The sequence below is a fragment of the Macaca thibetana genome, chromosome 1 (genome assembly GCF_024542745.1).
Source record: "Macaca thibetana thibetana isolate TM-01 chromosome 1, ASM2454274v1, whole genome shotgun sequence".
Taxonomy (NCBI): Eukaryota; Metazoa; Chordata; class Mammalia; order Primates; family Cercopithecidae; genus Macaca; species Macaca thibetana.
In genome coordinates, this window is record NC_065578.1 from 96,647,571 (window position 1) to 96,674,005 (window position 26,435).

At 35.2% G+C, this 26,435-nt stretch overlaps 1 protein-coding gene across 4 annotated transcripts in view; it reads right to left on the bottom strand.

Annotated features, from left to right (window-relative positions):
* Positions 1-26,435, bottom strand: part of DPYD (dihydropyrimidine dehydrogenase) — an 861,482-nt gene that overhangs the window by 157,260 nt on the left and 677,787 nt on the right. For all 4 annotated transcript variants that reach the window (XM_050807345.1, XM_050807361.1, XM_050807352.1 and 1 more), the window contains one exon: positions 5,867-6,009. In XM_050807345.1, the coding sequence (XP_050663302.1) occupies positions 5,867-6,009 (143 nt within the window). The remainder of the gene's footprint in view (positions 1-5,866; positions 6,010-26,435) is intronic.

Sequence of the window (26,435 nt, forward strand, 5' to 3'; positions counted from 1 at the left end):
ATAAAACCAAATACTGACTAGTACCTAAGCCACAGCAGACATTAAACACTGTGTATTTGGAGTAAGCCCAACTGCAGAGTTATATTAATTTCTGTAATAATATTCAACAGCTTAAAGGTATACTGAATGAAAGGTTAGGTTAACTCAAGATTAGGGAGTGGAATGAAGTGAAATTCAGTTAGAAGGGAAGAAAGATGGAAATACATATTCTCTACCCTCCATTGTACTACCGAACTAAAACAATAAATTCAAATATTTCCCACCTTATGACCATTCTAAGTATATACATCTTAATACTGATTTTAGTTCATATTTTAGCTAATATTGGTTAAAAAACATGTTCTGGCTGAGTTAAAAATCTGACCCAAGCTAATGGCAGAGCTGATAAATAATCTTTAAATTTCTACAGATTTGATTGCCAGTTCTCCAGGCAATAAATTCTCTTAGGTGTTTTTTAGTTGAAAATGTCTTGATTTCCTCTTCATTTCTGAAGCAAAAGCCTATGTGTGAAACTTTACATTTTTAACAAAATCATTTGGGAACCAATATTTTAATAGCTGGAAAGTCTCTGGGCTATTCCCAGCTAGAGCTAAGAGGTAATGATTTTTTTATACCACGTGAATCCTTTTATCCCCTCTTCACAATTCTGGTAAAAACAGAACAAAACAAAACAAAACAAAACACCCATAACCAAGCACATTCATTTAACCAATTCATTCAACTAAAATTTACTATGTTTCTGCTACACACCAAGCAGTCAATATATGGGGTAACCAATGGCTTATGATGGGGCCTGGCATAAAAAGATAAATTTAGGCAAACAGATATCCTCTCTTAGCAGTCTGAGCCATACCCAAAAGAATATAAACCATTCCATTATAAAGACACACGCATACGTATGTTCATTGCAGCACTATTCACAATAGCAAAGACACAGAAGCAACCTAAATGCCCATCAATGATAGACTGGATAAAGAAAATGTGGTACATATACACCATGGAATACTATTCAGCCATAAAAAACAATGAGATTGTGTCATTTGCAGGAGCGAGCTGGAGGCCATTATCCTTAGCAAAGTTATACAGGAACAGACGACCAAATGCTGCATGTTCTCACTTAGAAGTGGAAGCTAAATGATGAGAACACATAAACACATAGAGGGGAATGACCTACTGGGGCCTATCAGAGGGTGAAGGATGGGAGGAGGGAGAGGATCAAGAAAAATAACTAATGGGTACTAGGCTTAATACTTGGGTGATAAAATAATCTCTACAACAAATCGCATGATACAAGTTTACCTGTGTAGCAAACGTGCCCACATACCCCGAACTTAAAATAAAAGTTAAAAAAAAGAAATCCAAGTCAACAGACAGTAAGCTAGTGAGACATGCCACGGAGAAATGAGAGCTAAAAGGCTACAATGTGGAGTGGGTCAAAGGGTCATGACAGCTATGTGAAAGAAGTTCAGAGGAGGCAAGAGTAAGTCATGGAGAGAACAAGAGTAGACAGAATTTAAGTTTCTTCTGAAGAAGAAATAACATGGCCCACAAAAGAGAGTCGGCAAAGGTCTTGCCCCAGAACTGTCCCACTGGTTCTTGCAGTTCCAGTTCCAGGGTCCTTTCATGTACAGAATACAACAGGCTTCATGTGCATAGTCAGTGAGTTTCTGATTTTCCATCTAAGGGGAGCCTAAGTAGAAGCTGACATTTGAATAGTTATCTCACCATTCATTTCTGTGAGGACACATGGTACTCTATTGTAAATTTACATACAAGGCTCTGCATCCTGAGTACACATCCACACGCAGGACATATAATTCTCCTTTAGTTTTCTATGATTTCACATTTCTTCTCTTCACAGAATCTTGACTCTAAGAGGTAAGCTACAGTCTGAACATGTAAGCTTTGAGTGGGCATGGAAGACTTGTGTATTACTAATATTTCCGTCTTACAGATTCTGTGAGGGAAGACAGGCCATGTGTCCAGTTGGAAGAGTATTTGTTTTGTGGCTGTGAAACTCTAGATGGGAATTCTGGCTCCATTGCTAGTCATGTGACTATAGTCTGTTCTCATGCTGCTAAATAAAGACATACCCGAGACTGGGTAATTTATAAAGGAAAGAGGTCTAATTGACTCACAGTTCCACATGGCTGGGGAGGCCCCACAATAGCGTGGAAGACAAACGGGGAGCAAAGTCTCGTCTTACATGGTGGCAGGCAAGAGAGCATGCGCAGGGAAACTCCCCTTTATAAAACCATCAGATCTTATGAGACTTATTCACTATCAGGAAAGCACATGAAAGACCTGCCCCCATGATTCAACTGCCTCCCACCAGGTCCCTCCCACAACATGTGGGGATTATTACAATTCAAGGTTAGATTTGGGTGGGGACACAGAGCCAAGCCATATCCACCACTTTTATCCACCAATCCTTAGTTGATGTCAATTAAAAAATATAGATTTAAAAATTTCACTCTCAAGTAGGTTGTGGAAATACTGTATGTAGCAGCAGTTACTAGCAGCACGTGGTAGACAGCCAATAATCTTTACTTCCATGCATGACTTGCTCATGGTCACACCTGAGCATGAGCAAGAGTCTCTTCTGAAACCCACTCATAACTCAATTGTATCCTTCAGCCCAAGCATTTCTACATGTTCATGAAAATAAATTCAGGTGATATTCAAGCCTGGATACTCTTATCTTCCAGATTCTTTTTGAAGACACTGCTCCATATTCTTCCTTCCTTCTTGATATCCTAAGGTGCCTTCTTTTATCATTTCCTTTCTTCTGAAAAAGCTTCCTTTAGCCATTCTTTCAGTTAAGGATTCCTGGCAATACATTCTGTTAGTTTTTCTTCAGCTGGGAATGTCTTGATTTCTTGTTCATTTCTGAAGGATACAGGATTTTGAGTTGACAGTTCTTGTTTTAGCATTTGAAAAATGTCCCGCTTCCTTCCAGACTCCATGGCTTGTGATGAGAAATCCACTGTCATTAGAATTGTTTGTCACCAATAAGTAAAGTGTCATCTTTCTCTTGCTGCTGTCGAGGTTTTATCTTTTTCCTCAGTTTTCAGAAATTTGACCATGATGGATTTTGGTATGGATTTCTCTGAAGCTGCCCTCTTTGGAAGTTTACCTTAACTTCTTGAATCTGCAGATTTATGTCTTTTGCAAAAATTGGAATATTTTCAGCCATTTTTTTTTCCTTTCCTACTTTTTTCACCTCTCCTCTGGGACTCTAAGGACATAAATGTTACATCTTTTGTTATAGTCCCACAGTTCCCTGAGGGCTGTTTTCATTCTTTTCTTCAGTCTTTTTTTTCTCTGTTTTTCATATTGGTCAATTTCTATTGCTCTGTCTTCTAGTTCCCTGATTCCTGATTCTTTCTTTCTTTTTTTTTGAGACAGAGTCTCGCTCTGTCGCCCAGGCTGGAGTGCAGTGGCCGGATCTCAGCTCACTGCAAGCTCCGCTTCCCGGGTTCACGCCATTCTCCTGCCTCAGCCTCCCGAGTAGCTGGGACTATAGGTGCCCGTCACCACGCCCGGCTAATTTTTTTTTAGTAGAGACAGGGTTTCACCGTGTTAGCCAGGATGGTCTCCATCTCCTGACCTCGTGATCCGCCCGCATCGGCCTCCCAAAGTGCTGGGATTACAGGTGTGAGCCACCGCGCCCGGCCCCCTGATTCTTTCTTATGTTCTCTCATTTTACTATTGAACACATCAATTGAGTTTTGTATTTAAGTGACTGCAGTTTTAAGTCCAAAATTTCCATCTTTATATCTTCTACTACTTTGATGAGACTTTCTGTTGTTTCATTTGTTTCAGTCACACTTGTAGCTGCTTAATGCAATTTTATAATGGAGGCTTTAAGATTTCTGCCAGATAATTATAGTATCTCTGTTATGTTAATGTGGGCATCTATCAATTCTTTTTTAAGATCCAGCTTGAGGTTTTCCTGGGTCTTGGTATGATGAGTAATTTTTAATTGAAATCTTGACAATTTTGGTATAATATTAAGAGACTCTTGATCTTACCTAAACTTTCTGCTTCTGGTAGCCTTCCTTGGTGTCAGTCTGGCAGGGGAAGTGGAGAACGCCACCTCCTTAATGCCAGACAGAAGCCCAGGTATCTTACTTGGCTTTCTTGGACACCCGAGGGGCATGGCTTCTGGTTACTGCTGGAAGGAGGTGAGAATTCTGGCTCTCCAGCAAGCCTGCACTGATACACCCCTGGTTGAGAGGTGCAGGCACGCCTTGTTGCTGCTCCCTAGTTGGCCTTCACTGACACCGTAAGAAGGAGGAAAGGAGAGTGGCCTTATTACCACATGGTGATGATGAAGGTCCCCAGTCTCTACTAGACCTCCTCTACTACTACTGCAGAAGGGAGGAGGAGGGACACCTCATTACTCTCAGGTGAGGGTAGAAGTCCAGGCTTCTGACATGGGATGGGGGTGACGGCTCATTTTTTCCCCAGTGGGGATGTGAGACTGCTTGGCAAGGGTGGACATCTAAGATCCCTACTTGTCCTTTGCTTGCATGGATGGGTGTAGGGATGGAATATTTATCTGTGGTGTTGGGTGAAGTAGAGGATTTATGTCTAAAAGTTTTCTCTCTTGCTAGGCTGCCCCTTTCCTGGCTCTTTGGTTAGAGAAAGCAGGCTTTTTGTCTGTGCCTCTTGTTGTTTCTGGGTTGTTGGGCTTCTTTGGCTCTAAGTGTGAGATATGTGATGAAAAAAATCCCAGGTAACCCACCACTGTGTTGTTTCTTGGGTCTTGAGATCCCTAGCCAATCTGCCTTCTCTCCACCTTTCAGTCTTCTTATATGAGTTTTATATATAAGGGTCTTTAGTTGTATAGTGTGAGAGGCATAGAGAAAAGTAAATCTATTCCATCTTCTTGGAAGCAAAAGTCTGCCTCCGTTAGCTTTCTAATACATAGTATTTCCACCTTAGATTGTAGGTATTTCATAGGACAATGTTAATTCTGATTGTCAAATTAGCAACATGAACTCTACCCTCGACCCTTTTGCCAGAGAATATGTGATGCTAAACTTTCTGCTTTCCAATTACCATCAATGCTAAGTAGTGAGAAGTCATTATTAATGGAGTATTACCAGAGAGTTCACAGTCTAGTCATATAAAAAGTTTTATCCGTAGGTCAATTCAGGCTACAAAACCTGAATGATAAATTCTTATGCTAAAATGTGCTGATAGTACTAAGCCCATGTTGAGCAACATTATTTTTAAAAAGTATATGAATAATTTTTAAAGTCTAATTTTCATTATTTTAGGGGTGTTATTAAGAGTACAATTCACTACATCTCACAGCATCCCTTTAAGAGGACAAGGGAAGAAATTCCCTCAGCTTTGTACTACAAGAAGCTGAACAACCAATTTATTTTAAAATTTTAAAAGTTATAAAGCCAATAATTTCCTTCTTTGGCAATGGTTCCTGGATCCTTCAGGAACCTTAGGATCAAATTTGGTAATGACATAGATTTTCATACCCTTGATTTCATTTTGTTTTTCAATTGAGATTTTACTTTTACCCAGATTTCCTCATGTGTTGTTTTTCCAGTAGGACAGTATGCATTTGGTTACCTGATCTCATTTATTTCAGAAACACATGGGTGAATAAATACATTAGAAAAACACAGTGGGTTCATAACCCCTCAAAGGACAGGAAACAAACCTCAGGTCTCTTCTTAACTCATCAGAGGAACTTAATACATGCTGCCATTTTGATCCCAAATGTCCTCCTTTTCAAGAGGCCCAAAAAAGAATATATATATATATTTTTTGTCACATAACTTACATTGTATTTGTGAGATGGAGACTTTTAAAAGGGACAGACAAACACAGTGATTACCTGGAGGACTGAAGCACCACTATGGAGAAACTGAAGACCACTTTCAGCAGAGTCAATTCCACCAGTAGCCAAAATGGGAAATCCAGGCAGAGCACGAGCAATGGAGGTCACAGCTCTCAAAGCAATAGGTCTGATTGCTGTCCCTACACAAAGTCAGAATAATCAATGGTTAGCACACTGACCACTTGAGTATACTGTCTTATATTACTTCTATTACTATCATGTGATGACGGTGTCATACCGGACAAATTTCAAATTACTTTATCTCTGTTTAAGATGTGTACATATGTAGTGTATAAAAGCTATGTTTTAAGGCATGTTAATTTGTCAATGGATTTTTTTTAATTTTAAGGACTTTGATACTAATATTGAATTTAGGTGTTATACAAGTAGGTGTAGCAAACACAGAATTCTCTATGCACACATATTATATGCATATTACATTTTGATATACAGTAATGTGTAAAAGACTGCATAGAACATTTGAGCATCGGTGGCTCACGCCTGTAATCCCAGCACTCTGGGAGGCCAAGGTGGGTGGATCACCTGAGGACAGGAGTTTGAGACTAGCCTGGACAACATGGCGAAATCCCATCACTACTAAAAATACAAAAACAAAAATTAGCCAGGCGTGGTGGCAGGCGCCTGTAATCCCAGCTAGTTGGGAGGCTGAGGCAGGAGAACTGCTTGAATCCAGGAGGCAGAGGTTGCAGTGAGCCGAGATCACACCACTGCACTCCAGCCTGGGTGACAGAGTGAGATTCTGTCTCAAAAACAAACAAACAAAAAACAACAAGGAACAGCAGATTTTGAAAAGAAAAACAATCACATATAGTGCATCAGTAGACATACAGCTATGTTATGTTTCTGCAGAGTACTAAGCAGCTGTTGTGAACACAGAATCTGTTAAAAAAGGCAAGATGCCAATGAACTTACAGATTCCATGTTGCTTTTTATATGTACTTCCCACAATTTGAAAAAAAAATTGGGAGTCTAATTCAATTTTTCACATATTAGAAAGTTTTAATCAAGTTAAAGAGAATTTACTAGAATCCAGTAGAGTGTTTGCATTTAGTTAAATATTTAATTAGCCAGACATTACCAGTATATTATTCCCTAATAGTAATAAAAATTGTATAGATGGAAAGAATACTTTGGGGCTATTTTTTAAATGAATATATTGTACTAAAGCTACTTTGAATTATCAAATGTTAAACATCCCAGAGTACATTGATGCTTTCATAATAAATGAATATAATTTGATATTTCTGGTGTTCCCTTATAAGTCAGGGGTCCTTTAAGCATTTTCTGAACTAAAGACAGTTCAATTTATGCAAGAATATGACATTGCCTTAAACCAGGGCTCCACAAACACCATAACCAAACAACTGGTTCAGCCTCATGTGGTGAGTTCTTTGTCATCACCTCCGCCACCACTAGTCACCAGCAATATCAATATGTATTTACTGGAGTGCTTACTCTGAGGTAGCACACACAGCTTTCCTTTAAAAACTGGCCAGAACTTAAAATTAAATTAAATTTTAAAAAATAAAATAAAATAATTAAATAAGAAAAGAAACAAAAAGTTAAAAAAGCAAGCTTTCTATCTGAAAGGGCTAGATACCATATGATTCCAACGATATGACATTCTGGAAAAGAAAAACTGTGGAGACAGTGAAAATATCAGTGGTTGTAAGGAGTGAATGGGAGGGATAAATAGGCAGAGCAAAGAGGATTTTTAGGACAGTGAAAATCTGTATATACTATAATGGTAGATGCATGTTGTTATACATTTACACACACAAAAAACCCACTTAGAGAATATATCTGTTACACTCGTAGAATGCACAACACCAAATGTGAAACCTATTGTAAAGTTTGGACTTTGGGTGGTTAGGCTGTATGTGTCAATGCAAGTTCATCGATTATAACAAATGTATCACTCTAGTGGGGAATGTTGATAATGAAGGAGGACATGCATGTGTTGGAGCGGCGTATATACTGAATATCTGTGTACCTTATTCTCAATTTTGCTGTGAACCTAAACTGCTCTAAAAAATAAAGTCTAAAAAAGAGCCTGGGAGTGGTCGCTCACACCTGTAATCCTAGCACTCTGGGAGGCCGAGACAGATGGATCACCTGAGATCAGGAGTTTGAGACCAGCCTGGCCAAGATGGTGAAGCCCCATCTCTACTAAAAAATACAAAAATTATCTGGACGTGGTGGCACGCACCTGTAATCCTAGCTACCTGGGAGGCTGAGGCAGGAGAATCGCTGGAACCCGGGAGGCAAAGGCTGCAGTGAGCTGAGATCACGCCACTGCACTCCAGCCTGGGAAACAAGAGCAAGATTCCGTCTCAAAAAAATAAAAATAAAATAAAATGAAAGAAAAGAAAAGAATAGAAAATATAGGTGGCTTTCTTTTTATCCTGTTCATATCTGTTTCAGATAAAATCGAACCTTTTCACGACTAATGCTTTTGTACTCAACACAAAAATGTTTGTGGAAATGTCTACTTGTGGCTCCCACACCTAAAACATCTTCCTCTACATATTACTATAGTATTTCTTAGTTAGGAATATTGAGTACTGACACTTCAAAATTCATAACAGACATTTTGAATACAAAGTGTTAAGTTGCGCAAATTAGAAAATGGACATTAAGATTCTAATTCTATATTATCTATCAGTGATTCCTCACAGTTTTTATGTTTTAACCATAAAAAGGCTAATAGTGGACAGAATTTATAGTGAGAATACAAAAACACACATATGTATATACACATCTTTAGTTATACTAAAAAATCTACATAACAATAAAAGTTAAAGGAAGGCATTTTTAAAGAAATCTATAACAAACTTTTTGATAGACACACAGCTATCTCCGCACAATATAACTGACACAGTCAATACATATTAACCCAATGGCTTCTTTACATACACACTACTTTGAAGTAATAAAGAAATATTGTTTTTTTTTCTCCCTTATTTAGTTGACCCAAGAGAGTAAATTTGAGCTAAGTAGATAAATAATTTATTTCTATCTCCACTGTTAGAAGACTATCATTAACAGTAAGGGGTAAAATTTCAAAGTGGTATACAGGGATTTGGCCACATATTCCAATTGATATTAATGGACATAAAATGGCAACACAGCTTTGAAAAATCAACCAGTGACACTTAAAGGGCAACATTACTACACAGGTGTTAAAAAAATCAGCAAATTCTTATTGGCATTGGAAGATGTTCAATTAGGTCAATAAGACATTTTCTAATTTATGTTTTTATTCCTTTCTAAGAATTTGTATAATGTACCTAATGAACAGAAAAACAATTCAAAAATAAAAGTATTTTTTTTAAAATTTAAGAGTAACTGTGTTCTCTGAGGAAATGAGATCCAAAAAATGAAGAAATGATCTCTCTGTTGCTGGACTATAGTAAAGTCAGTTTTTATTTCCATTATAAACCCAATTTGATTTTTTTATAGCTCAACTGATTTAATATGAAATATAATCTACCTGTTCTCAGCATTTTTATGAGGAATAGGTTTTAAGAATGACTTCACCCACTAAGAATGGTTTCTAGAAGGAAACTAGATCTTTCTAAATTGTTATACAGAATTCATTTTTAGTTTTAAAATGACAAATGAAATAATAATAGGTTCAAGATAAAAATAAAACTTTTGGTTTAAAAGAAAATACATATATCAATGCCATACAAAAGTGTACATATGCCAATTAACATCATAAAGACTTCCTGAATTACATTTATTGAGATAAAGGTCTTTTAAAATTCTGTCACTGCTACAGCGATTAATGATTTTAGACCAAAGACTAGGGAGGAAGAAGCCAGTGTGAGAAGTTCAAGGAATGTGTATACGGGCTCTATCCTTAAGGAAACAACAAGTTTTAAATCAAGAAATTGAAATCCTATACACTTAAATGAACTAATAGGTAACATGCAATTTAAATTAAGCCCTCATCTACATGGGGTGGCCAGTTGAACCTAATGGGGAATTCAGTTACATCAAGTCATTCTGCTTCAACTGTGTGGAATCCTCCAATAAAAATCAAGCCACTGAGTTCCTACGTTTTGAAACAAGCTGCAGGTTCGAACAAACAAACAAAAAATAAACTGGACTTATGAGTTGCAACGTTGCTACCAAGAACTTTGATTTGCATTATGTGGCTCTCCTGGTGGACTAGACTGAACTGTAACTTTTGGTCTCTAATCAATCTAGGCCCTCCATGTAGTCACAATTTAAAATACAAGTCAGTGTGTTGAATTCATAGATTGTCTTAGATAAACTATACAGAACATTTTTGGATTGATTCATGTTTTAGAAAAACATTTTAGTAATCCAGAGATTTTGAATTGTTAATCAATCTGATTTTGATGAAAAGTATTTTTCTTAAGAAAATGAACTCTAGTTTGTCAGATATCATTTTAAATACAATTTCAGAAACACTATCATTGGCTATAGTATTACATATTGATATGTGTGTATTAATGTATTATGACAATCAGGTTCCTTACTCAATCTTCATTTATCCATTCATCTGTCTATCCACAAAATATTTTTTAAGCACCTATGGCTTTTTTTTCCTGGTTCATCAGTTTGTGTCCTAACTATATATGTACGCTTGACTCACAAAACACCAGGTCTTACTGTTGTAGTAGGTTATTTCAAGGTAATAATTTGAATCCAGTTACTCATTCTCTACCAGTATTCCATTAGAAACAATTCACATTTGTTAGAGCATTATACATTTTATAAATACTATTAATATGAATTCTATCAAGAAGGCAATTTGAGGATGAACTAGCTACCAACATCAGACAGACAACTGGGTCAACTGCTGAGGTTCAAATCTTAAGTTCCATTTATAAGCTGTGTGACTTTGTGAAACATTTTAAATCTTACTGAATCTCAATTTTGTCATCTATAAAATAATAAAAAACATAATAACATCTTCATAGAACTGTTTTGAAGAATAAATTACATAATATATAAAAGGCCATTTATTATTATTATTATAAAATTATTAAAAGGCCATTTTTATTATTTTACATAATAAAAATTGTAGAAGTGTTTGCTGTTATAATTTGTACTACCCTCAAGGACAATTGCTTTCAGAGGCAGCATTTATGTAGTTTACTTTGACATTACCTTCTGTGTTCTTGTGTGTTTAGTGATGCAATTAAAACCAATTTTTAAATTGGAGACAAAAGCATGATGCCTATGATGACAGAACTTTATCCTCTGAAACCTTAAGAGGACCACACACATCCCCTCCTTTTTCTCTTTTCCTAACAGCTGCCATTTAGCAGTGTCATAATGTTGAAGAAGATTACTTTGACTCCAAAGGAAAAAAGTCTCAAAGGCTGACATCAATATATTTAAGAATTTTTTTTTTGAGAAGCAAAATGCACATGGATTTTAATGACAATATCTGAACTCAAGTTTATTGGTGAAAAGGAGGCAGAGATGTACTTCGCATGACTAAATCCTTGAAGAAGAAAGGATTTTTTAATGAGCAAGAGAGTTTGGGACATATGCTAAATAACTGGAATTTTGAATAATTGAGTTTAATTCTGTTTGTTTTTTTTCCCCTAATCATTTGACTCCTAGGACAGCGACTGTTACACAATTAATTGTTAGAACTAAGTCCACAATAAACTCCCTGATAATAGCTCTAGCTGGCAATAAAACAGAAATTGGGTTATAGTACTCATTCGTGCTCACCGTGTATGCAAAAAGAAAATGTAGTTTTAATTTGCTTACATTAATTAAAATATAATGAATTAAGTGGATAACAAATTCATTAGAAATTGAACCTTGACTGTCTAATTGTTAATAGTTTTAGCATCATCCAAAAGAAAAAAAATTAGCAAATCAAGAATTTCAAGGATTTAGGAGGTGAGAGATTGATTTTTATAAACTACGTATAAATGAAGCACCAACAAATTTATGCTTTACTAAAACAAGTGTAAAATGTTAATGAAGTTAATATACTAATAAATACATGAGACACAGCTATTTAAAAATAACATCTTTACACATGGATTAGAGTCCTCTGAGAATATTTGCATAATTCAACCAGAAACTGAAGTACTAAAAAGATCTAGGGTTATATGTAGAGATATGTAATTTAAAGAGAAGGAAGGGAAAAAATAAAGTTGATTATTTGATGTTATTTTAGTGTTTTTAGAAAAGCTAAAAATTTTCTTCTGAAAATGTTTTAATTTTAGTTGAATTTTTCATATTTTCTCCAAGTCTTCATATCTTCATAGCTATGTTTATCTGCTTCATAATGCATTCAATATGTTCCTAGTGGATTCATATTAAATAACTCAGTACCTAGCAAGTGCCAGGCATTTATTTTTAGCAAGAGAATTAATAATATTCACCAAAGAGAGCCATTCTCCGTTCTGAAAGTGTCAGCCACTGTTAGTGGAATGAGTAGGATCACTCATTCATAGAGTGATTTCCACGTGCAGACACTGAGGCAGGGTTTCATGTACACTGTGTACTTTAATTATAACTCTGTAGCTAGGCACTGTCCTCTCTATTTTGTACATAAAGAAGGAGAAGCTCAAGTTGAATAAATAACTTGCCTAGTGTCACATAGTTTAAAAAGGATGTAGTATGATTAAAAATCAAGTCTCTGTGACATGAAATTTCCCATTTTCAGTTATTATTGAGAAGTAACTATGCAGCAATTACAAAAAGGACCATCTTTGGATTGTTTTTGCCTAAGAAAACTAGTATTAGTAGGGCTTGATGCTATGAGAACACAGAATAAGTCCAACCAATTAGGTATAAATCTCAGACCATTTGCTTTATATAATTGTGGCTTTGACAAAGCAAGCTCCTCAACCGCCTAAAACACCAGTTTTCCCTAATTGAAAAACAGGGACGTTAATACTAATAATATTCCAGGGAGTTGGGATGTATTAGATGATACAACTCATGGGAAGGACTTGGAACAGTGCTTAGCTTATACTGTATATAAGCTAATATTAGTGTCAAAGCCAGAGAAAATGGATCAGAAAAATAAACATTCAGCTATAACCATATAAGAATAAACACTTAATTTTTAAGGGTTGTTAATATTTATTCCTAGATATAACATTTGGGGATCCTTTTGTAATCCATATGCTATTTCATTGATTTCAAAATTATGAATATTCGTAGCTTGAGTCTATGGTAGTAAATGTGTGTATCTGTGTGAATCAATCTTTATTAGATTTTTAAGTGTGATTTGCAACGTGTGTGTGTGTGTGTGTGTGTATAATATATACATACTCTAAGTCTTTTTTGCAGAATCTGTTCTGTTAGTGCTTAGACAGAAAATTACATACGCACTGTGTTCCTGGAAGCATTATTTTCTGTAGCAAAATCGTGAAAAACAATCTAAAGTATCATGAGTAGCTACTCTATTAAATAAATTATAGTTTATCAATGTATGATATACTAGAAAACCTTTAAAATTGAGATGCAAATAGCTCTAATTTATAATGTTAAGAGTTAATCACAAGTAGCAGAGCAATATATATGGTATGGTACCATTGTTGGCAAAAAAGTATGTGATTACATTTATTATGTGTGCATGTAAATGCATGTAATGTTGAATTTCATATTGTTCACAGGTATCATCTCTGGAAAAGGGGGTGAATCCACTGTAAAGGGGTTGAAGACCTTTCAAGTATGTGTGTGTATATATATATATATATATATGTATACACACACACACTTTTTATTGTTGGATTCTTTTTGATAAAACGGTGTTATAATTTACTTCTGTAGTAAAAATATCTATTTTTATAATGTCCCTAAAATTCACCTTACAAGAACCATCAGAACATATGATGTGACATTTTTACATATGGGATATACAGTGATTCTATCCTCTGTACATTACAAAGAACATGTTTGGTTCTGTGTCCAATATTTTAGATAAAAGATCTACAAACACAACAGAGTGAATAGGATGACCTCTCTTGATCTTTCTTACACACATATCATATACTTCTATATAGTGATTAAAAGAAATCCTATAAACAGTCTCCAAATATTTGAAGGATAACCAAGAAAAAAAAGGGCTTATCCTATGTAGAAAATTGGAACGAACATTTCAGCATACATAATTGATTTTATTATTCTTATTTTTATAATTAACTTATTGTAAATTCAGCAATGAAACCAGCTACAATGGGACTTCCCTGTTCCTTGAATCTTGATGGCTACTTGACAGCAAGATGCAACAGAAAGACTTCTCTGTACTATAGGAAATATTGGATTAGTTTTTCTCTTCCTATTCAAAATTTGGGGATACTATAACTTCTTCTTGGTAGTTTACGAGCAATTTTACATGCTCTATAGTTTTCCAGTAGATATCAGTGATTGACTTGGAAAAGAAGCAAGTATGAGTTACAATGAACTTTTAAGATTAAATATGTTAAATATAAATGCTCCTCTTTTGAATATTTTCTAATTGACAGGTATTTTCCTACTTATTTTTGCATACATTGTGCTGGTGACATTACTATGAAATAGGTATTTCTGTCTCTATTTTCATAGATGTGTAAACTGAGATTCAGTAGGGATAAATGCCGCATGCTCAAGATCACTCTGTTAGAAAGTGTGGGTCCAGTATTTGAATCAGGCCTACCTGACTCCCAATACCATGCTCTTAACCACAATGCTATGCTGCTTCCTGATTTTAAATGTCTGGATATAAATTAAGCTTCAGAAAGAAGAGTTAATAATAATAATTGTTATAATTAATAAAGATATATTATTCAGGTATGATAAAAGCATAAAAATTAACATTATATAAAAATAGGCATGATATTAATTGTTGGATAAAAATTAAATTAGAAGTAGAGTAGTTAGTAATTGCACAACCAGAGTAATCATATAGATCAGTTTGCCCAGGAGAGTCCCAGTTTATTATACCCATATTTATTTGTAATTACATGATGGAAAAATAGCTATCTACCTTTGGTCTAAAAGTATCCCAGTTCAGATGATAAATTATAAAATCATAACAGCTATAACTAAAGATAATGTCCAACAATAATAGGACAAAGACAATTACAGAAGCAAAGTGAAATTTGTTTTAGATCCAAAACCAAATTTATCAGGAGCTTAGAAACTCACTATACTGTCCAAGTCTCAAAAGATGGCATGAAGAGCTAAACGTCTTTAAATGTCACTAGAGAGAAAAATATACGGCATTTACTAGGCATAATTAGTCTATATGTATGTTCTTTCTATATTCAACCTGTAGGTGGCCACCACAAGCTACACTTATTAAACAACTCATTAGTAGCATTTTCAATACTGTCATCTTCAGATAATTAGCAATTTATTTAAATAACCAATTTCTGTAGAAATAATTGCCATGAAATGCCCTGAACCTACTTTTTATAAACTATAATAAAAGTGTTAAGATAATCCCTGACATTTGCAAATGCCATTAGTTCACCTTTCCTTTTGATAGTGCTATGGCATTATGTTTAAACAATTACCCGATAACACAGCAGTTTAATGAAACAGTACAGTAAGCACATTCTTCAATATGGCCAGAGAGGACACTCAGATTTAGAAAGAAATCCAGTGTGCAGACATGTTTACCCAGAGGAAAAACACAGCTAAAAGAAAAAGAATTACTGAATTAAGGACATTATTGCTATTTCCAAGTTGGTTTAGTTTCCATGGTAGAGGCCATAACATATGTACTCTCTTTGGAAACAGGAGAGTTTTTACAAATTGATTCATGTGATAGGCTGGTGTAAACTATAATCATATATATCTACGAATATGTATAATACCTTCATTGTATTATTTGCTCTATAACCTTGATGCAGGAACAAGTAGTAAATTTTTCTTACTATCAATCTTAAATGTGCTTTTACTTTAAAAATGGTGTGCACTTTCAAAGTAGAGTTATTGAGGAAATGCATAAATGGTTTTACATCGCGGTTAGTATTTATCATTTAAAATAGACCAGAGTTCTAACTCAGTTTCTTCCTTGCTATTCAGTTCCTTATACTACTAAGATCCATTGATGTGGGATTATACAGTGTGTCTTGGTTGCGAGTAGTAAAACTATTTGAAACCTTTATAATTTTTAAGCTGTTGTCCACTTCATATGAAAAAATGAAATTAGAATTCAAAGCCAGTGGCAATATTATTTTTATGGTTAGACTGAAATAACTTGAGAACCTATTAAGTACCAGTTGCTCTGCTAAGTTATTCACTCGTTATTTATATCCTCACATCATTACAAGTCACATATACATTATCTCCATTTTACAGACAAGGAAATTCAGGCTCAAGGAATTAAATAGTATGTGCATGTAAGAAAGGCAGGGCTGCATGGTTAAATAATGCATTACAACAATAAAACAATTAGTCTGCAATATCACCATAAAATTCATTGCTGGGTTTGAATATGAGGGTTTTTCTTTATTTCCAGATTAACAAACACATGCCTCAGTATCTCCAAATAAGAGCTTCTGGCAATGCTTTTTGCTTACAAATTCAAAGGTTTACCTATAAGTATAAATAGAAGAACTATTAAAAAAAGACATATTTCCCCTACCAAGAAATTATTCTCACCTATGACAGACTTAGTGGACTTGAAGTAACATTTCTCATGTGATTTTGCTTAAGGATGTCCAGAGCAAATGTTACAAGCATAAAAACTCACCATTCTATGTGTTTTAAAAAATGATTATTTGCGTAGAAGAAAGAGGAAGATTATAATGACAATGATAATGCCGATGACCACAGTTTCATTTTACTCTTGGGAGAATCCAGGATAACAAGTGGGCATTATTCTGAGAATATACAGAAAAATAACAAAAAAGAGGTTCCACATCCATTACGATCCTATTACTTCTTCCCTTGGAAAATCACGATTTCTTTTCTCTTTGAAATCCTGTGCTCTGTTTACTCTGTGGGTGGTTCTGTGGCCAGGGTGTCCATGGCAGCACTTGCTGTACTGTAAAACCATTCCTTTCACTCTCAGCAACGCATTCTCTTTTCACTTTACAAAGAATTACATGTGTTAATCTCTATGCCCTGTGATAAGGCTGTGTCCCTCAGAGTCTACTGAAACACAGGCTGTACAGCAGTTGATGGCGTTTTGTTCTCTTCTTCAGCCTGGACAACTCTCAAAGATGTGGTTGTGGACAAGGACCTGGGCCCTTATCTGAACCCTCTGAATCAATGCTCACTCTAAAACTGACCAGGCACTTTGAAAAAGAGAAGTTCTACTGTTTTGTTGCTCTCTCAGTTAGTTGACAATAACATTTCTTCCTAAATTTCAATAGGGTAAAAAATGAAAAATCATTTTCAATCAAAATTATTTCTTGTACCCAGCACCATGGCTATTGCTCAAAGGCAGCAGAAGAGACGTCTCTTCTCAGCAAGCTTATAAGGCTGGGTCAATGAGATAAAAACATGGACAATCCATATTCACATGCCCGATTTTGTGGGTCACACAACAGGCACTGTTGAAACTTAGAAGACAAGGAGAGTCAGGAAATCTGAGGTGGTCTAGGAAAGCTTTGAGGAAGATGCAGGACTTACTTCAGCTGAACTCTTGAAAGCTAAGTGGGTAGGTCTGGGACTAAAATTAGGATATTTCAAACTGTGGCAGAGGTTGGGAACAAGGTGAGAAAAATTGCAGATATAGTAATGAGCAAATCATATTTATAAAACATGTTAACAGCAAAACCGAAGTAGCCTCTCAGGTTGGGAAATGGTACACAGTGCATTACATAGTGTAGGGATGTTGCCTCTTAGGCAGGAAAACAGCCTACCCCCAGCTCTCACAGCTACCAATATCAATTTCTATATGATATTTTACTTTTCAAAAAGCATTAAAAATATTGACCTAGTATAAGAAAAAACAGGTTTAAATTTAAACAAAAGATCAAATGAGGGAAGTTCAAAGCTATTTACTGTTAATAAAAATATTGCTATTCTAATAGCAATTGTTAATTATTAATAAATTAATAAATATTGCTATTTACTGCCAACAAAAATATTTCTCAGGGGAGACTAAAGAGAATCTATACTCTTTATACATGTCCCTGTCTGTAGCCTTTCTAGAGATCATAAGGATCTTTCTAGTCTGATGAAAAGTAATATTAGGATTTTTATCAAACAGAAGAGATAAGAATTACAACTAGAATAGTATGATCCACTTTTTCAGAATACAGAGAGCTTATATAATGGAAGAGAACAAGTGTTCCACTGCATTCAACCATTCAGTAACTATTGCCAGTGATGTAAATTATAATTTTCACAGATGCATCTATACTTTTAACAAACATCATAAATACTGCAGGAATCTGTAGCATGTATTAAAAAGAACATACGACCAACTAGGAAAGGAAAAAGAACTTAAGACTACATTACTTCAGACAAGATCTCTTAAAGTATTACCTAAAGGAACTGTAATAGTACCCTAGAGCATGAGGATATAGAGCAGTCTGGCAACCTCTCAACATACCACAGGTCAGCTACATGCCAAAAATGGGAAGCTAGTTTCAAGTTGTGCATATCTATGTGGCCCCTGGGACCCCTGATGTTTTAGGACTTTGGACTACCAGTTGGGGATGTGCCTCAGTCAAATGGATGATAAAAACTAGTAGTGATTTGTATAGCCACTGAGTAGGCATGAATTTCTAATGTACCTAATACAGAACCAAATAGAATAAAATAGAATAATCTAAGTAAAGCAGGCAGCACAGTGACAAGCACATAGTACATGCTTTAAAAATGCCATCATTACAGCTTCTAAAAATATAAAATGATAATAATAGAACAATATGAACAATGTTATACAATAAACTCAACAGTTGAAGTGAAATGGACAAATTCCATGCAAAACACCACTAACCAAAATTGAGACAACAAAAAACAGAAAGTCAAAATTAAAAATAGATCCATAACTATTGCAGAAGTTGAATTCATAATAAAAAACATTTTCACAAAGCAAATTGCGAGCCCAGATGGCTTCGCTGGTAAATTCTATTAAACTAAAGGAAGAAATAATACCAATCTTACACAAACTCGAAAATCTTACACAAACAGGAAAAACAAGACAATCTCAACTCATTTTATAAAGCCAGCATAATCCTGATATTGAAACCTGACAAATAAATTAAAGGAAAGTAAAATGAGTTAAACCCAAATACTTGTATTAAACAAATTCAGCAATATATAAAAGGTGTAGAGCATCATGATCAAATAAAGTTTATCCCAGGAATACGAATGTAATTTGATATGGTTTGGATGTGTCCCCACCCAAACCCTGTCTTGAAATGTAACTCCCACAGTTCCCACATGTTATGGGAGGAACCCAGTGGGAGGTGATTGGATTATGGGGGCGAGCCTTTCCTGTGCTATTCTTGTGATAGTGAATGAGATCTGATGGTTTTAAAAATGGGAGTTGCCCTGCACAAGCTCTCTGTTTGTCTGCTGCCATCCATGTAAGATGTCACGTCACTTGCTCCTCCTTGCCTTCCACCATGATTGCAAGGCCTCCCCAGCCACATGGATCTGTGAGTCCAATTAAACCTCTTTCTTTGGAAATTGCCAAGTCTCGTGTATGTCAGTGTGAAGTGGACTAATAAATGCTTTAACATTTGAAAATCAATTAACGTAATTCACCAATGAACTGAATAAAAGAGAAAAGCCATATGAGTATCTCAAAAGGGTACAGAAAGTGCACACAGGAAAATCTGAAATCCATCCATGATGAGAACTGTAAGGAAAACAAGGGTGAGACTATCCTCAATCTGACAAAGAACATCTATTAAAAAACCTATAGCTAAAATCAGATTTAATGTTAAAAAATTCTTTCTCTATATACTGTTTATACTTTCTATTCCATGTACTCACAAGAAGCAATTAGAAAGTTAAAAAATAATATTCCCAATAGCACCAAAAAGCAACAAATAGGAGTACATTTAGAAAAGATATGTAAGATCTCTACACTAAAAATATTTTGTAAAATATTTCTGAGAAAAATTGATGATACTTAAGAAAATAGAGAGACATATCATATTCATAGACTTGTTGACTCAATACTGTTAAGATGTTAAACTTCACCAAATTGATCTTTAGATTCAACACAACCCAAAACAAAAATCCAAAAAGGTTTATTTGAAGAAACTGATAAGCTGATTCTTAATGTTATTAAAAAATACAAAGGATGTAGATTAGCCAAAACAATCAGGAAAGAAAATAACTCAAGGACACGATTTCACTTTAGGACTTGCTTTAAATTTATAATAATAAAGACAACGACATTAGAATATATGACAAGTAAGTGAAAGAGAACGGAGTCCTGATGCAGTCCCACAGATAAGGCCAATTAATTTTTGACCAAGGGAGGAAGTCAGTTCAATGAGGGGAAATCATTCTAACAAATGGTGTGAGAAAAGCAGGATATTTTTAAGAGGAAGCGGAGAAAAAGAAAAGAAAAGAAAAGAAAGGAAAAGAAACGAAACTATGGCCTCTACCTCACTTCATACACAGTTTTTTTAAAGATTCAAGATGAATTGTAAATCTAAATGTAAAACTTGAAACCATAAAGTTCCTAGGGAGAACAAAAGGAGACTATATCTGTAACCCTGAATTAGGCAAAAATTTCATGGAAAGGATGTTAAAAGCAATGACTAATTTTTTAAAAAATTGATAAACTGGACTTCAAAAAAAGACATCATTAAGAAAATAAAGAAGCCGAAGTCTAGAAAAAAATATATTCACACAAATATATTTTAAAAAGAACTCATATCCAAAATATATAAAGAACTAGAAACCAACAGTTAAAAGATTACAATAGACAAAATACTTGAACAATACTTTAAAAAATGACATACAAATGATCAGGGAACTCAAAATTAAAATCACTATGAGATACCATTTTAGGTCCACGGGAATGGCTAAAAATCCAAAAGACTGATAACAGCAAATGTTGATGGCAATGTGGAAGAAAACAAACTCTCATATGCTGCTGGAAGGAGTATAAAATGATAAATCACAGCCAGGCACAGTGGCTCACGCTTGTAATCCTAGCACTTCGGGAGGCCAAGGCGGGCGGATCACGAGGTCAAGAGTTTGAGACCAGTCTGTCCAATATAGTGAAACCCTGTCTCTACTAAAAATACAAAAAATAAGCCGGGTGTGGTGGCACACGCCTGTAATCCCAGCTACTCAGGAGGTTGAGGCAGGAGAATCACATGAACAGGGGAGGCAGACGTTGCAGTGAGCTGAGATCATGCCATTGCATTCCAGCCCAGGTGACAATGCAAGACTCCGTCTCAAAATAAATAAATAAATAAACAATAAATTAAAAAATAAAAAAAGATAAATCACTTTGGATAATTGTTTGACAGTTTCTATAAAAAGTCACATACATCTATCCTATCACCCAGCAATTTCTTTCCTAGATATTCACTCAACAGTGAAAACAAGACTAAAAAAGTATATGCACAAAAATGTTCATGACAACCTTACCCATAACAGCTCAAAACTGGAAACAACCGAAATATCCATTAACTGGAGAATGGATAAACAAAATTTAGTCAATTAATAGAATGAAAACGACTAGCAATAAAAATGAAATTTCTACTGATAAATGTGACAATATTATTTAAAAAATTATATTGAGCACATGAGGCCAGACATGTCCCCTCGTCTCACACACATGGAGGTAAGCAGGGAAGAAAGGTAAGAAAGAGAAAGAGAGAATCGAATGAATACTATTTATATGAAGTTTTAGTACAGATAAAAAGAATCTATGGTGGTAAAAGTCTCAGCTGGAGATGGAGAAACTGACTACCAAGCAACCCAAGAGAACTTTCTGGTGTGAAGGAAATATCCTCTATCTTGTTTCACATTGTGTCACTACAGATGTGTACCATTCTGTAAGCTAACTTAGGTGAACAGATATAATATCTGTGCAATATGTTGTATTGAACTACACTTCATTAAAAATAAAAATATATGAATACATAAATAAGAAGTAGCAAAACGCCCATCTCAAAAGTGAGCATCTCCTACATGAATCCACTTCTAAAAAATTCTTTTGGTGGTGAGAATCTTTCAAATACTTCATTTTACAAGATATGAGGACATCTTCCCATTTGCAAATAGAAAATGAATCTGTGAGGCCGGGCGCGGTGGCTCACTCCTGTAATCCCAGCACTTTGGGAGGCCGAGGCGGGAGGATCACGAGGTAAGGAGATCGAGACCATCCTGGCTAACACGGTGAAACCCCGTCTCTACTAAAAATACAAAAAATTAGCCGGGCGCCTGTAGTCCCAGTTACAATGGGAGCTGAGGCAGGAGAATGGCGCGAACCCGGGAGGCGGAGCTTGCAGTGAGCAGAGATCATGCCACTGCACTCCAGCTTGGGAAACAGAGCGAGACTCCATATCAAAAAAAAAAAAAAAAAAAAAAAAAAAAAAAAAAAGTAAAAGAAAAGAAAAAGAAAAAGAGAAAGAGAAAGAAAAGAAATGAATCTGTGGCAGGGCGCTGTGGCTCATGCCTGTAATCCCAGCACTTAGGGAGGCCAAGGCAGGTGCATCACCTGAGGTCAGGAGTTCAAGACCAGCCTGGCCAACATGGTGAAAACCTGTCTCCAGTAAAAATACAAAAATCATGGTGGCGGGTGCCTTTCTAACTACTCGGAAGGCTGAGGCAGGAGAATCGCTTGAACCTGGGAGGCAGAGTAAGCCGAGATCACACCATTGCACTCCAGCCTGGCTGACAAGAGCGAAACTCTGTCCCCCGCCGCAAAAAAAAAAAAAAAAAAAAAAAAAAAAGAAAAAAAAAAAAAGGAAAAAGAAAAGAAATGAAGCTGTGAGCTTATATTATAAAGGTGAATAGTACATCATGGATGGTAAATCAATGTCAACTTAGATGACCCAGTGAGAGCAATTTTTATGGTGGTGTTGCCCTTGTTAATGTTTGTAATCTCCATGAAATTTTCTAGAGAGCAATGCTTTTAAAGAAGCCACATATATCACATATAAGCACGTACACACAAACATACACACACACACACACACACACACACATTGTCAGTGATAAATCACTAGTCACTGAGAATAAGGACACATGGAGTACAAAATGATGCACATGTAAAGACAGGTATTACGGCTAGACTATACCTCTAAATCATAACTCTTGAATTAGCCAGGCATGCTAAAAATCACTCTATTTAGAAAGGCACAGCTTCAGCCAGCCACAAAAGCAGTTTGGCCCTTTGCTGACTATAGTGCTAAGTAAGACCCCAGAGCCAAATTTCAAAAAATGCCATCAACTGATCACAAATATTGCTAACATATAATGAGAATGTCTGTTTTTACACTTTATGCCCAAATTGGTATTTGAGTGTATCTTTACCTCTCCAAAACAAGAGAGGAGGCACTCAGGGGTGTTATTCCTATTAAAACCTTGTAGTCATAAACTTAACTTCCCAGCTGAATCTTTAAGGAATATTTGGCTCATAGTTATGTCAAGTCTATGATGGTTTGTAATGAAATATCCTTTCTCTATTGGCTACTTTTCCAATCTTTAATGTTTTCTGATGAAATTTCAGGCTCTTGTCAAATTGAGGTCATTACTTTGTCTACTGGCATGGATATGCAGGCAAATTGGCCAGTGTGCAACCCTGGATGACTCAACTGATTGCCAAATGGTTCCATTTGCAAGAAGAGGAGACAGTCCATTGTCAGGACCAACTTGGTAGGGAAAGGATATATAGTCTGTATCTACTGCACATATCTAAGCAAAATGTGATGCATATATTTTTCCACATTCATAGATGTTCTTCCTTGTTTTTGTTTTTTCCCAATTTATATTGTTGACATAAGTGTCTCATCGTCCAAGTGCTTAAATTGTGTATAATGATTCCAAACAGCATTCGACCATTCAGATTTGGGCATTCAGCATCACAGATATGTTAAATCTAGTTACAGAGGCAGAGCTAGAGCATGGTTTCCATGCCTCGAGGGGAGTGACATATTTTAGTAACCTTTGCCAAAATCGCTATATACTGGTTTTCTCAACAGAGCTCAGAGACTCTTTGTAATTGTGCAGAAGTCAACAGAAATAATATTAAACTATAACACTTTCAGATTTTTTCAAGTATATTTACAATCTAGTGTAAATAGGGCCAACGGTCACAATGTATTTTTTTTTGGAACACTAATATTTGTTTTACTCTAGGCTAGTGTTTTCATAGCCAGTAACTGGTATGAAAAAAGATCTGTTTTCATTCTAGAAGATTATTTATTTATAAACTTTGAAATACAAATCATAAGACTCCCAGAATTCTAATTTACTAAATGCTGAATATATTATGAAGCAGTTCTTAAAATTTAAAATTTGCAAATGGAAATGTATTGAAAAGTTTCAGAAAAAAAAGATGTATTTCCCATATCCAGCAGAAACTGAACTAGAGAAACATATTATGATTGCCAAAAAAGGGCTATCACTCTAAAGGCTGTAGGCAAACAAAATACTAACAAGTTTAATTATTCACAATGGCACATTTATGGAGAGTATAATGTCACAATCAATGATTACAAGCCCACACAAATAGCACTGTAATAATTCTACAAGGCGTGTTCAGAAGTGAAATAATTTAGAATTTGAAATCAATAGCATTTATAGACATTGGAAAATGTCAAATGGAAAACGAATGCCAGTATTTGTATTCTTTCTGGAGCATTTTTACTTCTCAGCTTTTAATTATTCTTTAAAAGATTTTTTAGTACCTGAAAGCAAAAGCAAACATTTGCCCTTTCATGTCTCAACTAAGTCTTTCAATAGACTTAGATATGTGAGGGTATTGTTTTATGTATGGAAAAATGAGAAGTCTTTGTGAGAGCTAAGGTTTTGCTAAGTGTTTCCCTTTAATTTCCCTTCTCTTGGCATCTTTCCCTTGTGCCATTCTCATCCTCCATCTCACAATGTTTTTGTTCCATTCATTTCCCATCACTATTAGCATTTAAATTCAGGTTTTGGCACAAAAACTATTCCAACACAAGGCATTACTTTGGCAAATTCTTAAAATACTCCTTGTAATTAGACAGGGTAAATTGGATGAGAACTATATAGGGATTCTCTACACTACCTTTTCAACTTTTCTGTAAGATCATTCAAAAATAAACCTTTATTTTTAAAAGTTCCCCCTATATAACACTCAGATTCTTCTTGCTCTTACAAAAATATCAGTTTACCTATATTATCTGGGAAAAACAAGGCCACAAACTTGTGAATATTGAAAATAATTCTTAAAAATATAACATTAGTAGCTGTTTTAATTAATTGCCATTTCCTACCAACGAGTAATAGCAATAACAATAACTATCCTTTGTTGAACGACCTAAATATGCACAAAGCACTCTATTAAGCCTTTTTATTAATATTACTTATGTTATTTTATCTAAATCTCACAGAATCTCCAGGAGCGATCACTTTTTATGCTAAAAATTGTTAAATATCTTGTCCTTATAAGAGTAACTGTAAGGTCTCAGATTCTACCCCAATATGTTGACTCCCAAACTAGTGCCGTTTTTCACAAACTTTTTGCCTTCCTTAAAGAAGTTGATATTTGTATGTACTTATTGACTGCAGGCATTGCACTGTATATATGCTTTTTATATACATACTTATTTGTATGAATGCTCAAAAATAACCCTGCAACAAGTTGCTATTAATTCTAAAAATGAAAGGAAAAATCCTGACATTTTCTAGTAAAAGCTGTTCTAGTTAAGAAAGCATTTAACTGTCAACTCTGGTCTTTGTTGACACTTTTTTAGATTTCTGAAAAAAAAAAAAATTGTATTTAACCATTTGTCCATTAATGGAGTGATGTCCAATCACCTTATGTACCATCAAATTACCTATCAACAGAAAGAGAAAGAGAAGAAAATTTAATTTCAGGTTACTCCAGAAACTATGGCAACCAGGCTGTTTGGCAGCCAAAGGGTGTAAAATCCAGATTAGATAGATGGATGTATTTACATATTCACTTTTACATTAAACAGAGTGGATGACACATCCCTGTATAAAACCTATTATTTAAACACATCAAGTGAAAAGTGTTAAAATAAATGGCTCATGACTTATGAAGTGTTAAAATAAACGTTTATTTCAACGCTATACATGTCATAAGCCATTTATTTCAACACTCTGTACTTCAGAAGACTTACCCAGACAAGAAGAAAAGATCTCATTTGCTAAGTGTATGTCAAGAGGCCAAGACGCAGAAGATAAAACTGAAGTTTTGATGCTAGAGTTTTGGTATGTGGAAGTTCAGATCAGAAGGTAGAAGAGGAGGTTTGATGCTTAACATCTGGTAAAAGCTCTGTGGATGTGGTAAACTGTTCGTCATCACCACCTACATTGGCTTCATTTAGACATCACATTTATCTTAAGTCATTCTGAGAGTTTAGGGCATGCCTGAGAGTCAAATTATGAATGAAATGCACTGTTTGGGGTATTTCTGCAAAGATAATATATGTTT